The sequence below is a fragment of the Halyomorpha halys genome, unplaced genomic scaffold, assembly GCF_000696795.3.
Source record: "Halyomorpha halys isolate HHAL.00 unplaced genomic scaffold, Hhal_1.1 Scaffold413.1, whole genome shotgun sequence".
Classification (NCBI taxonomy): Eukaryota; Metazoa; Arthropoda; class Insecta; order Hemiptera; family Pentatomidae; genus Halyomorpha; species Halyomorpha halys.
In genome coordinates this window covers 335216-349755 of record NW_027104790.1, presented here as the reverse complement: position 1 = coordinate 349755, position 14540 = coordinate 335216, and the positions used below count along the sequence as shown (strand labels likewise).

Below are 14540 nucleotides of genomic sequence, written 5' to 3'. Positions count from 1 at the left end.
GTTTTTATTACATACCACTATTATTCTTTAAATAATTTTGTTTTCCTTAACTACAGTCCTCATAATCTCCTTCTAAATATCCTTTAGTATGAGGAAATCTATAGTCTTAGCCCCAATCCTGTATAAATTTACCGAGCAAATATTTTCGATAAGAACGAAGTAACCATAATTTGTAATTAAATATCAAATATAATCGTTTACAAAACTAAAACTCATAAAACGTTAAGACTCTCTGTTCAGAGGTGACTATGACCATCTTCTCATAGGACTTATGTCTAATTGGCTGTTTGAACTATCTCAGCAAGTTTATTTGGTATGTTTGAATCATTAGATTGTTATCTAACATATCTTAACATCCTTCCATCCCACTTGAAGTAGATTTATATGGTAAGATTTTAAGCTGAGAAAGAAGAAGAATTAATTGGAAATACGTAATTTTGAGATATATTGTTGATTCTTGTACGTAGAAATAAAGAGGAGTATGTTGATTTATATGGCTGGGAGGAAAAGCCGAAGTCAATGAAGGTATAAGTGGATACTAGAACACACTCCCGTATAGTTAGTTCACTTCAGCAACGGTAGGTGGAGTCAATATGCAAATGATAGTATCGACTGTTCGAAATCATCAATTCACTGTCATCAGCCTAATTACTACAGGAAGCATGTTAATGGACTGTGCGTCCGTTTAGAGTTAAACCCTAAAGTTAAAAATAAATTAAATAGTTCCATTATTCATGAATTACAAAATTCAATCTGGAGGAACTATATAGCAGCGAACTATCATTGGATCTTAATTTAGGATATTCAAATCGTTTTGCAAATCTTCGTTAGACCCAAGAAAAGAAAGCCATTCAATTCGAAATTGAAAGTGGGTGGAAGAGAGGGGGGGTTCCAGGAGGTATTCCTTCCTGTTTTCTTTCGTTCCTGGATGATTGAAGAACGAATATTAAACGGGAAAAAGAACGCTGAATCGATAGGAAGCTGTATTCTTCTTTCTTCCTCTCTTCTAGTCTCAGTGAAAAGTCACTGGTAATGGGAAATGAATGACAGGAGACAATCTACATTTTTTTTCAGAATAACAGTTTATTTAATTTTTATTGCCCACTATAAATTTCAAACTATCAAGAAAGAATAAAAACGAACGGAAGAGAAAGAAAAATATGGGATATAAACTAAATAAAAAATAAGATATAGGTATAAAATACTAAGATTAAAAACAAATAAAATGAATATTGTTTAGTTCTTGTTGTATCATTATTATATTAACTATACTATAGTCTATAAAAACTTTTTATTATTGAAGATATAAAGTATACTCAGTAAAACTGCAATGATCGATTTGAGCAGCATCACTGGGTAAATAGTATTATTAAAAAGTTAGGATTAATATTTGATACATTTTACAGTAAAATAGTAAGAAAAATAATAGAAAAAATCTCTGTACTTTCTAAATGTTGATAGAAAAATATTACGAACCACTAAAAATTACAATAGTTAATTAAGTCGTTACTTAAAACATCTTAAAATCATGAGTCCGTGTTTCTAATTTGCAACAACATGAAAACATTTATGTCCGGTTATTCAATTTATTGAATTAATAAATTCATTATTTTTTTATTGTGGTTTAATCAATCAAAGTTTCCAAATATGCAAATTAAATCGGCCCGAAAAGATTTTTGTTATATTTTATTTTAGGTTTCGATGTTAATTTCAGATCAATAATGAAAATAAATAAACTGAAACAGTTGAAGATAATTAAATGTTGATAATTAATTTTAATTTTGTATTAATAAAGTTATAGTAATGTTTATTTAAGTTTCTGGCATTTGGTTAGTAATTAATAGTATTGTTGATAGTTTTAGTTCTTCTAAAATTCTAATATTTTTTTATCTAGAATTTTCGTATTTATTTTTTAATATAAGTCTTGTAATATAATGTTTATGAGGATCAATGTAGTATAATTTAAATTTTTTATAGTTTTATAGAATTAACCTGTTCTGGTCTCTAGCTGTTCTTGATTTTTCAACATGGCTGACATTTTTTCAGTTTTTAAATTATAGTATATTTTATTCTGTTGAACTAAAATGTTGATATTATATATTAGTTTTATCGTTGTAATTTGATATAATTATATTATTAAATTTTATATGTTGATGATCATTTTAGAATGCACATTATTTCAAATAATATGTTTATCGCGCTAAGTACGAGTACAAATCAGTTACTGATTTACTTAATTAAGATTGTTTTTTATTTTTACAATCTTTTTCATATCAACCCGAAAATTCGCCACTTGACTGAACATAAAGGTTCAAAATATGGAACAGAAGGGACCTTTAATCCTCTCTATCCATATTTTATGGAAAGGGCCCCTTCAATATTTCATATGAGCATCTCTGGCTTCCTCAATATTTTATAGCCATTTATTTAAAAATTAAATTTTAAGATAATAATGAGACTTAGTTAATTACAGGAAATGTTAATACCAGTTAATTAATGTTTACATTTTAATCATTGTGGTTTTCCACCAATTAGTATATTCAAGAATTTAAATGTTTTTATTTTCATTACAAACTTGGGTAGTTCATTGCTTTTAGCAATTAAATTGTTATATGATTTGGGGTGGTGTCACTAACAGAATATTGAGTGTGGTGTACTTTCATGTACAGGTTAGTGTACTTTCATGACAGTATTATACTTAATTTATTAATTAAGAAAACCTAGGGATAATACGAAATTTTCTTACGGGTCAACTAGTGTACATTCAAAATTTTTACAATTTTGAAAATTCCATTTTTTTGAATTTTTGGATTTTTCATATCCATCATCTGAGTATGTGTACTAAAAGTACGAGTCGGGACCTACCACTTTTTTTAAGCAGTTCAGCATCGAACCTTTCGGAATAGGAAAAAAAAACAAGAAAATTACAAAAAAAAAAAAAAAATTAGTATGTGTCTCTTTGAAATTACTTAAGTGTACTCGGAAATATGAAAATTTATTTTATGATGTGTTTATCGTTATATTCCTCCTTTCGATTCTCAACTAAGTTGTCCCAAAAGTTTTTTGGAAAAATTGAAACATCAGCGAAGGGTTAAGGACTGGAACTGGCAATGACTTTTTTTTTTTTTGTAGGTAGATTCTAACAAAACTTTAGAAAAGATTAATTAAAAAAAATGTTTTTGAAGGAATTTAGAAATCGAGGATTTAAAAACATATAATATTTTAATTTTGTAATTTATTTTTTACGTTATAGAAATATTTATAATTGTTAAAACATCTACCTTACAAAACTAAAGTTTGAACAGTAGAGAATATTCCATCAACATGTGTCACAAAGAGATAACGAATTTCCAACCGTTTTGAGGATGGCCTATATATGGAGTAAACAATTAACTCCCCAGATCCGAATAAAAAGTTGTTGATAAGGGAAGGAGCCCTAGTGTCATGGCTGGCAAACTTTCTCCTCGCCCGTCAACTATATCCAGAATCTGCTTCCTCTAGAGCAAAGTTACTGCCCAGTCCTTCAGGGCATGTCACCCTTTCAAGGAGACGCTTTTCACTCTCCTTCCTGGGAGAAAAAAATACATATGCATCTAATATTATACTTCCGACAGGACCGTATTTGATCATAAGGAGGCCTAAGAAGAAATACAGGTAAAAATATAATTTGAAACAATGACTCCGAATGAGTTAAGGGATTAAGGCATTAAAATGATACATTGATTGATTGGATATATCTAGATGATTGATTGAATAATTGAATCTAGATGAAATCATCAAATTTTAAATGACTCGGCAGAATACATGAAATTTCAATTGACTACATAACTCCAAAATTGAATGTGTAAAAAGTTTAAACCATAATGAGATCTGTATAAACATTTTCGTTTGAAGATGAAGAAATTTTTCAACACATTTATCATTCTCTGCAATAAGTTGATTGGCAAATATTTTGCGAAATATTGCCAAAAATATTCTTTCTATGAGAACACTCGAGTTGAATTAAATTGAAGTAAATTTGATTAGCTTTCATTTCAGCCCAATCGAAAATGTTTAGTCTCAGTTAAAAGTTGCAAGTATCCAAAAAAAATAAAATAAATAAATTTGAAAATTAGAAACAAACTTTTTGAACAAAAATATAAATTTATCATTTTATAATTATTTTTATTGAATTCCTATAAAATGGATTATTATAAAATACAAATAAGAGACAGTTATTATTGTTTTAATTTACTTTTTAAGGTGAACTTTCAGTTTATGGAGAGCTGTTTTAAAAAGTAATGGACACTTTTGTTCTCAAATTATTAGGAAGTATATCCCCTTTATAAAGGAATATTACAACCTATTTTGGAAGAAATACGTTTGAAGCTACTTAGTACTAATAAAAAAAGGTGCAAAGGTTTTAACATCCAACAAAAGCCAACTATACAAGTAACAAAGGAAGATTTATTATTTCATTCACAAAATCAAAATTTAATTGTTGAAATATAAACACAATATTGATTTTTTTGGCTGACCTGCATTATCAATAGTTTAAAAATGACAGAATTGTATTTTTATTTTAGTTTTATGTTAAAATATCCAAAATTAATGAATAATACGTAACATCTTTATAGTTATAGTTGTAACTAACTGTTTGCTAACATCTGGGTCCTTTTTCACAATGAAAGCTAATAGTATTAGTTCATAGTACAAGTGGTAATTACACTAATACTAATTTTTTTCATAATAGGGAGGACTATTAGTGATATTACAGGAGTTAAAAAGTACTAAAGTACAAGTTACTATTGTACAAGTCAGTGGAATTGTATTAAGTTAAATCGAGAAGACTAATAGTATACGTTTGTACTTTTGTATGAAACGATGCCCTGGTATTTCCATCTCAATTCTTATCTTATAATTAGTTTGAGTGTTAAGCTTTCAATATTTTATTTTTTTCTAAGAGCATTATTTACTTGCAGGTGCAATACCTGTTTCGCTTCACATTAAATTGCTTTGAGATTCATCATCAACCCGTACCATCTAGTTAGCACCTAATTAGGCTGAATTTAAACTTCCTACTTTGCCACTTTGAAACTATGGTTAGACTTCTTTGGATAAATATTTATGGATCTGTTCCATTCGTTTGTTCTATCATTGAAATATTGATTTATAATCGATGAACTTAAAGACATCACACATACTTTATAAAAACGAGTTGATGACAGTTCACTAGTGGCGATTCTAATCACTCGGGAAAATACAAGAACATTGTACTTAAAAGTCTTGTGACTATACAGTTCATATTTCATAGTTTTATAGGTATATACATGATTGTATAGGTTTATATTAAAAATAAAAAAAAGCATTTCGCAGTAATTTCTTTTACTGGTAGGTCACATTCCAGCTCCCAACTCTTTATTTATTTCACTTATTTCAGTACAAAGGAGGGGCGAGATTGTGAAAACCAGACTTTGGCTAACATCTCGAAAAGTATTGAGTTTATTGAAAAACAATTTCGGTACAAAATTAAAGAACATTAAATGTACGACAAAAGTATATAACTTTTATTTCTAAGATATTATTAGTCCATCCAAATCAGACACCCAAAAAATAAAACAGAAACATAAGCAAAGAACTTGTAAAAACAGGTGTTTCCCTACATCATACTCTCCCTCCATCTCAATTTCAACGTTCAACCAATGAGACTTTTTCGCACACAATGTTCTGGCGTTCCTTTAAGGTAAACTTTTTTTTTTTTAATTTTTGGGTTAGGTGTATAATCTGACCGCATAATATCTGTTTCCTCCGTCTTAAATTTAACCAGATAAGATAAAATAATTATATATCGACTTTGGTAACAAATTTAATACATTTATGTCATGTTAGGAGAAATTTTTTCCCACAACCCAGTTTTCAAGAAAAAAGGTTTGTGGAATGCGTTTTGTACCCTTCCAATCCTTTTGGTCCTCCTCTCCTAAACTCGAAGCACAAAACCTTGGGGATTTTACGAGAATAATGTTCTGGCAGTGCTAACAAATATCATGGACGTAGCTAACTTATTTTTTTAGTGTTCAGGGTTTGCATTTGTTTTGTCTGATCTGCTTGGAATATAAATGTGATATCAATTTTTTTTTTAATCGTTGAGAAATATTAAATAATGTTTTTTAAACAAACTTTTTTTTTTTAATTACATCCAACTTTATACAAGTCTGTCTGAACTGTTTCTATAGTTATACAGATTTGAGATTTTATGCTGGAATGAAGCTGTTTAGTGAGAACATTACTGTGGTGAAGTGGTACAATAACAGACTTCAACTTGTCGTACTTGCCAAGATCCATTTTTAACGGAATGAGGCACCCGACACTTTAAAATACCCTTCAGATTAAATCATTTATTTTTCTAACAATATATGATAATCAAAAGGATTTAACAACATGTTGGTCACAGGCATTATTTAATTTAATATCAACAATATCAACACTAGAGAAGGAAAAGATAAAACATTTTTATACACGAAGGTATTCTTCTATTTTAATAAATTGCCAGTAATGTTCCTGATTGGTTTACATTGGTAGCTACTGCTCGAATCCTATGTTTCGTAACCTGATTTTTAAAGCCTTTCTCATTTACTGATATATAGTTTATCAAAGGAGAAAATAATTTTTCAATTATTGATTATTATTATGATCAATTATTATTGATTTTTGACTGGCGTTTATTGAAATAAGCTAACTCAAACAAAATAATTTTTCGGCTCTGTATTGATGTGAAGTTTTAATCGGTGAAGAAAGATGACCCACATTAAAAAGAGGTGAAAATGGTATGATCTGGTATTTTGTATTAAATGTAAATAATATTCTAACTTAATAAAACAATTTGCTTAGGTAGAAAATTTTTCTAATATATTAAAACTTAATAATTAATATCTGATTTAATGTTTTAATGACGCTTAACTGTGATGACTATTGTTTTAAAGGATACAGTACTTAAGCAAACTGTACTTGAAGTCTGCGAGGTGTGCGATGGACACGTCGGTGAAGACACCCAGCATGGCCGTAAAGATGCCGATAAGGAAGAAGAGAAACCACCTGGCCACATCGGTCTGAATGACATAAGTGTAGCCCCGCGTTCTCTCCTCATCCACCAGGAGCTGGTTCTCGCACGTGTCGTAGTCCAAGCTCTGTAATAAAGAAGAAGATACTTTTAAAACGAAGAAACATGAAAAAACATACCGTAGAATGCATATTGATAATATAATTAGAAAGAACATTAGTCATAATTTATGTTTATAAATTTCAAATAGAAAAATATAAGTTATGTGTACAAATCTAACCTAACTACACACTGTTTACACTTTTGAAGGTGTTATCGGAGTCATACGGAGAGATATGGAAAGAGGAGACTTAAGATAGTTTAATTCAGCAATATTTAATAAGCGTCTGAAATTGGAAAATGGTGTGAAACTGGAGGGTTTCGAAGTAGAGACTTCCGCCCTCCCTTGTATCCTTACTAAACTGAAGTACAAACAGACAATAATAGAGAGTTGGTTGATCGATGTACGACATGTCACAATGCCACAAAAGGAGATTATAACATAAAAAATGCAACCCTTCCTGACCGTACTCGCCCCACTGCCCGATGGGAGCGAAGGTCCTATATAACTTTTAAAATATTTGGTAAAAACAGGAAGAGGAGGCTTCAGATAGCTGAATCAAGAAATATTTAAATAGCACTTAAAATTGTAAAACGGGGTGACAGCGTGAAAACATTTTTTTTTTTTCGTACCCTACCAGCTAAAATTATTTCCATAGGAGGGTACAAAAAAAGAAAGTCAAAAGTTCAATTCTATATATAAGCCCCCGAGTTTTTTCGCTGCTGCACTCTGAAGTGATAGGGGCCCAACTATTTAAATATCTGATGTGAGAAGTTATGCTTTTTTAATCCTTTCAGTCCAAAGTCCTTCGAACAATAGTCAACGCTCCTTACTATATAACCAACGGTACCCTAGATTATGTATGACCTTAGTAACCTGTTTGCCTCAGATCACACTCTAAATCCAAATTCTCAACATTCCAAGAGAAACTCATTCATCATCCTTATTCCTTAGCACAATCTTCACTTTCCTTAACATCCCTACGGTTGAAATAGCAGTGGCCCAGAGATCTATGGTAAATGATTATATTGTAGTTCTGGCAATGGGCAGATTCTCCAGTTAAGTCCAGAGTGTCTGGCTCGCTCAGCCTGCACTGGCTTTGAATATCACTGACGTGGTTGAGGGAGCAATTGGGGCACAAGCTCGGTTCGGAGTTCCGGAGGATGTATGTAATTATTGTAAATAGGAGTGAATGTGTTAAAGGCTTTATTTTACTTTATGTCTAATTTTGTTTCTTTATATTATCCTTTAATATGTGGAAATTTACTCTAGAGGTATTACACTCTATTATATATATATCTGTGTGTGTGTACTTAATTATTATTAATCTCATCAGGAGCTGTAAATCAGATAACAAGCTTGAAATTTAGGTGTACTGAGGATAGTTGTTTACTATCCTTCTACATGTATATTGTATGACCTCTAATGTCCTTTAGGTAATTAGAGTACCATGTATAGCTATAAAATACTCTAAGTAGTATACTCTAATTTCCTGTAGTTAATTAGATTCACATGTATAGCTATAATATAGTCTAAGTAATATACGCTGTAGTATACTCTAAGCAGTATGCGCTGCAGCATATTCTAATTTCCTATAGTTAATTAGGGTCACATGTATAGATGTAATATACTCTAAGTAGTATACTCTAATTTCCTGTAGTTAATTGGAGTCACATGTATAGCTTTAATATACTCTAAGTAGTATACGATATAGTATATTCTAATTTCCTGTAGTTAGTTAGAGTCACATGTATAGCTATAATATACTCTAAGTAGTATACTCTAATTTCCTGTAGTTAGTTAGGGTCACATGTATAGTTGTAATAGTCTAAGTAGTATACTCTAATTTCCTGAAGTTAATTGGAGTCACATGTATAGCTATAATATACTCTAAGTAGTATACTCTAATTTCCTGTAGTTAGTTAGGGTCACATGTAATAGTCTAAGTATCTAAGTAGTATACTCTAATTTCCTGAAGTTAATTGGAGTCACATGTATAGCTATAATATACTCTAAGTAGTATACGATGTAGTATATTCTAATCTCCTGTAGTTAATTAGGGTCACATGTATAGATGTAATATAGTCTAAGTAGTATACTCTAATTTCCTGTAGTTAGTAAGAGTCACATGTATAGCTGTAATATACTCTAAGTAGTATACTCTAATTTCCTGTAGTTAGTTAGGGTCACATGTAATAGTCTAAGTAGGGTAATATTCTAAGTAGTATACTCTAATTTCCTGTTGCTAGTTAAAGTCACATGCATATGCTCCAATATACTCTAATTTCCTGTAGTTAGTTAGGGTCGTATAGCTGTAATATACTCTAAGTAGTATACTCTAATTTCCTGTTGCTAGTTAAAGTCACATGCATATGCTGCAATATACTCTAATTTCCTGTAGTTAGTTAGGGTCGTATAGCTGGAATATACTCTATGTAGTATACTCTAATTTCCTGTTGCTAGTTAAAGTCACATGCATATGCTGCAATATACTCTAATTTCCTGTAGTTAGTTAATGGACAAAGGGTCGTATAGCTGGAATATACTCTAAGTAGTATACGCTGTAGTGTAGACTAATTTCCTGTGATTAGAGTCACTAATAGAACCAGACAGGAGCAGAATAAGATATTGCTGGCCGCATTACTGTTGTGTATACGATTCATTTGTTTTTGTTGTTAATTTAGAATGTCTATTATAGTATGGGGTCATTTTGCTTATGATATTTTTAGCTCTATTCCATTTGTTTTGCCCGGCGATGTTTAATACAATAAAATATGACCGTGAACTTCGGTAACGCCTTTATTTGCAGTAATATAATTTAAACATGCGTTATTCAGTTGTACGGTAATTTGAAACTCAAGGGACCAAGGAAAAAGTATAAATATCGAATATTATAAATAATAAAAGTTCAGTAATCTGGATGTAGGGAGGGGAAAATAGACATAAGTTTGATTAAAAATATGCATACATAAAATGTGATCTTTGATCTCAAATATAGAAAATAATAATTATTGGTATGAAAAACGTATAAATGAAAATACTGGCAGATCGCTTATTGCCGGTGTGTAATTATAAACTGAAGATGGTTATTAGTCTACTATACTATGGTTTTTTTTGACTAAATAATAGATATATTCCAATGATCCCCATATTTCACACCATACCTCAATAGCTTAGGACTAAACCCACATATTACAAAAACCCTGGGAGACGTTGATAAAACCATAGAATTAGTGTTTCAGTTTCTAAAATCACAACATTTACTGGCAAAAATATAACATTGAACGGAAGAAGATAAAAACAATAATAATAAAATAAATAAAATAATAAATAATCAAATTAAAAGATAAATAAAATTAAACGAATATAAGCAAAATTAAGTAAAATATAAATGGCGTTGATGACCAATGAAGTTTGGCCCAACTAAACAAAAACAAACAAACAATTTAAGATGGTCCGGGTGCGGTCAAAGAAAAACTCAAATAGAGATTAAACTATTTCATAATGACCCCAAGTTGCAAGGCTTTATCAAGGCTGAAAAATACAAACAAATAATAGTTGTCTATAAGCTTGTATCGTTCTTATTTAATTTGTACGTTTATTGTACATCACTTTAATTTATCATCTACTTTGTTCATTTATGTTTACATCATTGAAGTGTTTGTATTTATTATTATTTTAGCCTTGATGAAGCCCTGCCACGTGGGGCGAAACGTGGGCTCAATATAAATAGCTTAATCACTCAGCTTTTCTTTGGCGGCACTTGGACTATCTTCTTTTCATTAATAAATGAAAATACTTTTTCTTTACGCTACCAAGGCTGAAAAGACAGGAAACTGCACGTCGATTTCGACTATTACAGCACTTACAAGACAAACGGTCTAAACTTCTAATTCATCAAAAAAGACTGATCTACATGAATGTAATAAGGTCAATCTGGACATATGGAGTTGAGCTTTGGGGCTCCACTAAACCTTCGAATTCCTCTCGTATTCAATCCTTACAATCCAAAATCCTTCGTAAAATCCTCAATGCTCCTTACTTTGTCACAAATAAAATCACACATAAAGACCTCAATGTTTCCTATGTAACCAATCTAGCCCAAACTAGATATCACTCCTTCCATTATAAACTCCCTAACCACTTACACCCCCTAGTTTCTAACCTTGCATCCTCTTCCATTCCTGACAACCTCCGACTAATGTAGAACGTCATAAGAGTGCTGCGAATGGGTAGTTTCTCTATATGCCTGTAACACTCCAATTCAACCGAGATCAGATTTACTAATGTACAGTCGTAAATAGCAATAAATAAATATTTAAAAAAAAACAACTTTTTCTTTGGAGTAAGGGACTTACAGCTTAGCTTTGAATCAAATGATTTTTCATGGTGATGAGAATTTCTAATCTATTTTAAATGAACTATTATTTAATTTTTGTTTTAAATCGTTCTTAATTATAAACAAATATTTTCAGTACATTTAATTGTTTAAAGTATTAAACATTATCCATCTATAAACATGTTTTATTATTCAGTACAGTTTCAATATTTAATTAGAAAAATAAGACAAAAAGAAAACCCTAGTCTGGGTTACAATAAATAAAAGTTTCCCACTAAACCCGGCCCACCGTAAGATTTTACGATCATACTTCCGATGACAAGACATAAAATTTTATAGCTCTTGAATCAAATCCAGTGGCGATCGCAAAACCATTTCTTTTAAATCTTTTTAATATAGAATATATATCAGTTTTATAAAATCAGAATTGTTCCATTTACGGATAGTGGTATTTTTTTAGTATTGAACTAAGTGGTTTTCACTGCTCTAGTTAAGCCAAGTAACATCAATTTTTGGTCCAATCTAATTAAACAGTTATGCTAAGCTATTTACGAAATAGTTAAAGAACGTAAAGTCAAATACGGTTTGCCCATAATAGATTATGGAGAACAAGTAGTAGCCGTGATATGATATTATGTATAAATACAAAGTTATAAATTATTACATTAAATATTTAATTTTAATGAAGTGTGACATAAGAAAATATAGAATATAATAAATTAATAGATTTAATAAACATCAGTATTATAAAATGTAGGAATTGATAATCAATTATTTTAGTTCGACAAATAAATGAATGAATTAAAAATATTTGTTTCTAAGAATAATGCTTTTATGAAATGTTGCTATTTAAAAAAATATATGTAAGGAATTATTAAACATAACAGCTCTTTTGGGATTCATATTGTAGCAAATTTACTCTTCTTTAAATGGTGTTATGTTAGGTTTTTTTTTGTATTGTAGAAATTTTTAAATATATGGAGCTTCGAATGAAAATAAATTTTTTTTAACGTTTTGCAATCGCCATCGTTTTTTTATTCCCCCTATCTTTACTTGGCAGACTTATCGATTTTGATAAGTGACTATACACAGTTTTCATTAAAGTAATAAAAAATTGGGGTATAATAACTGACTTTGTTTTCCTCTTGAGCTCTTGTACTAAATACTTGTGAATAGCCACAACATACAAACCATTTTGCGAGACTATGTTATTTAGAGAAAGGGAACCTCAAGACGTGTATGATTTTCGAAAACACAGCTTCGACATTTTGCAGGATCGCAATACTTTCCTTTAGAATATGTTCCATATAGTAAGTGAAACTAAAAACCTTATTTGCAAAATTTTCACTTGTATCTTTTGGTTTCTCAATTTGAGAAAAGGTAATTGAGGTACACGCCTAATTTGCACGTGTAACATACCGTAAAAATGTCATAAAAATTATAAGTGCCAAAAACAAAATTATGACCTAAATAGTTTTTAACGTACTGTTAGTATATTTTTTCCACCGATTCCACCAGTAATTCCACCGATCTTTTAAACTCAAAATTCGGAGTTAAAAAATTGATTAAGAATTGATTTATTTATATGACATTATATTTTTAATTATTTTTTTGAATAATAGTTACTCAAAGATCAAAACTTATAATAAAAATACTACGTTTTTGATACATTTATTTTATTCTTGGATATTTTGTGGATACTATGCCCTCTTTTCACAAAATATAATTCACTTTTGGTTTTAAAAAAAGTACATCTACAATTTGTTAGTTCCATTTAGGATGATAAATAGAGAGAACAATTAATAAATACATGAGTGTTTTAAAATTTCATTTTAATTTTTGTAACAAAACATTAAAATTAATTATTATGCCGATAATTTCAACATATTATTTTTTTAAAAACATTAAAAAAATTATAGGCCATATAAGGAAACAAATTTGTAAAAATGATTTTAGCTATGTACTTTAGGCTTAAAAGACCTGTCGAATTACTTTAAAATAAATAGGCTAACAAATTGACAGTGCGTTAAAAATTATTTAAATTTTATTTCAAAACGTGGCTGCATATTCCAGATGTTAATAATGGAGTAATAATTTCTCCAGGAGGAAGGAAAATGTTTACAACAAGTGATCAATTAATGGACCGCTGCCTTATCTCGCTTTGTTATATCTTGCTTTTGTTTCCACCTCTAGTGATAGCATGTTCCCCCTAACAATAGCATTCCTCCCACGTTTGCTGGGATCATTTCTAAGATCTTGGATCTCACATTATTGTCTCCAGTCCTGAAAGTGTCTCTGGTCCAGATAAAGTAATCATGAATCCTCTACGTGTGATATTCAGATATAAATTAAATGACATAATGTGTCCACATAAAATTTACAAAATGATCTCACTGATTGTATAAAAAAACATTAAATTGCGATTTGAAATTTACTCTTCAAAAAGAAATGGATGAGAAATAAAGGAATAAATGAAAAGAAATAAACTTTTAGGCGAAGACAACTTAAACTTGAAAATATTCAATTATTATTGTAGAAAGTTTCAAAAAAGAAAGTATCAATTATTATTGTAGAAAGTATCAGAGAACCCAAATAGAGAAAAACTGTTCATATTGAAGAATTAAAACTTCCGGCAATGACAACATGTCAGCCACAACTAAACTAGATTTCAGAAAAATTACTTATTTATTGTTTTTTGTTTTAAGATTATTTATGACTTGTGTAAATATTGTTTTTTTTTAATTTTAACTTGTTAATTTATTGTATGAAAATTTACTTGTTTTATTCTTAGGTAAATTATGTATTTGGCGTTTATTTCAGAGAGCTTGTGAGTTTCAATAATGATATGTGTATAGGAATTTATTTTCATTGTAAATAGTTTTTGTTTATTGTTTTTGTTTTTTATGTTATTATATTGTATAGTATTTATTAGTTTACGAGGATTGTTCGTAAACTAGTAGGGGGGAGTTACGGTCTGAGTCAGCTGTTACGTATACACATATATAGAGATGTACTGAATAAATCCAGTAAAACAATAAAGCCAGTATGTTACAGCAGTCCAAGCG

The 14540-nt window shown here is 29.8% G+C and overlaps 1 protein-coding gene across 1 annotated transcript in view; it reads right to left on the bottom strand.

Annotated features, from left to right (window-relative positions):
• The window catches only part of LOC106682439 (H(+)/Cl(-) exchange transporter 7), a gene marked incomplete in the record, with an annotated part of 222607 nt that overhangs the window by 88946 nt on the left and 119121 nt on the right, over positions 1-14540 (bottom strand). Inside the window, 1 exon segment of the mRNA XM_067045291.1 lies at positions 6965-7163. Coding sequence (XP_066901392.1) covers positions 6965-7163 — 199 coding nt within the window.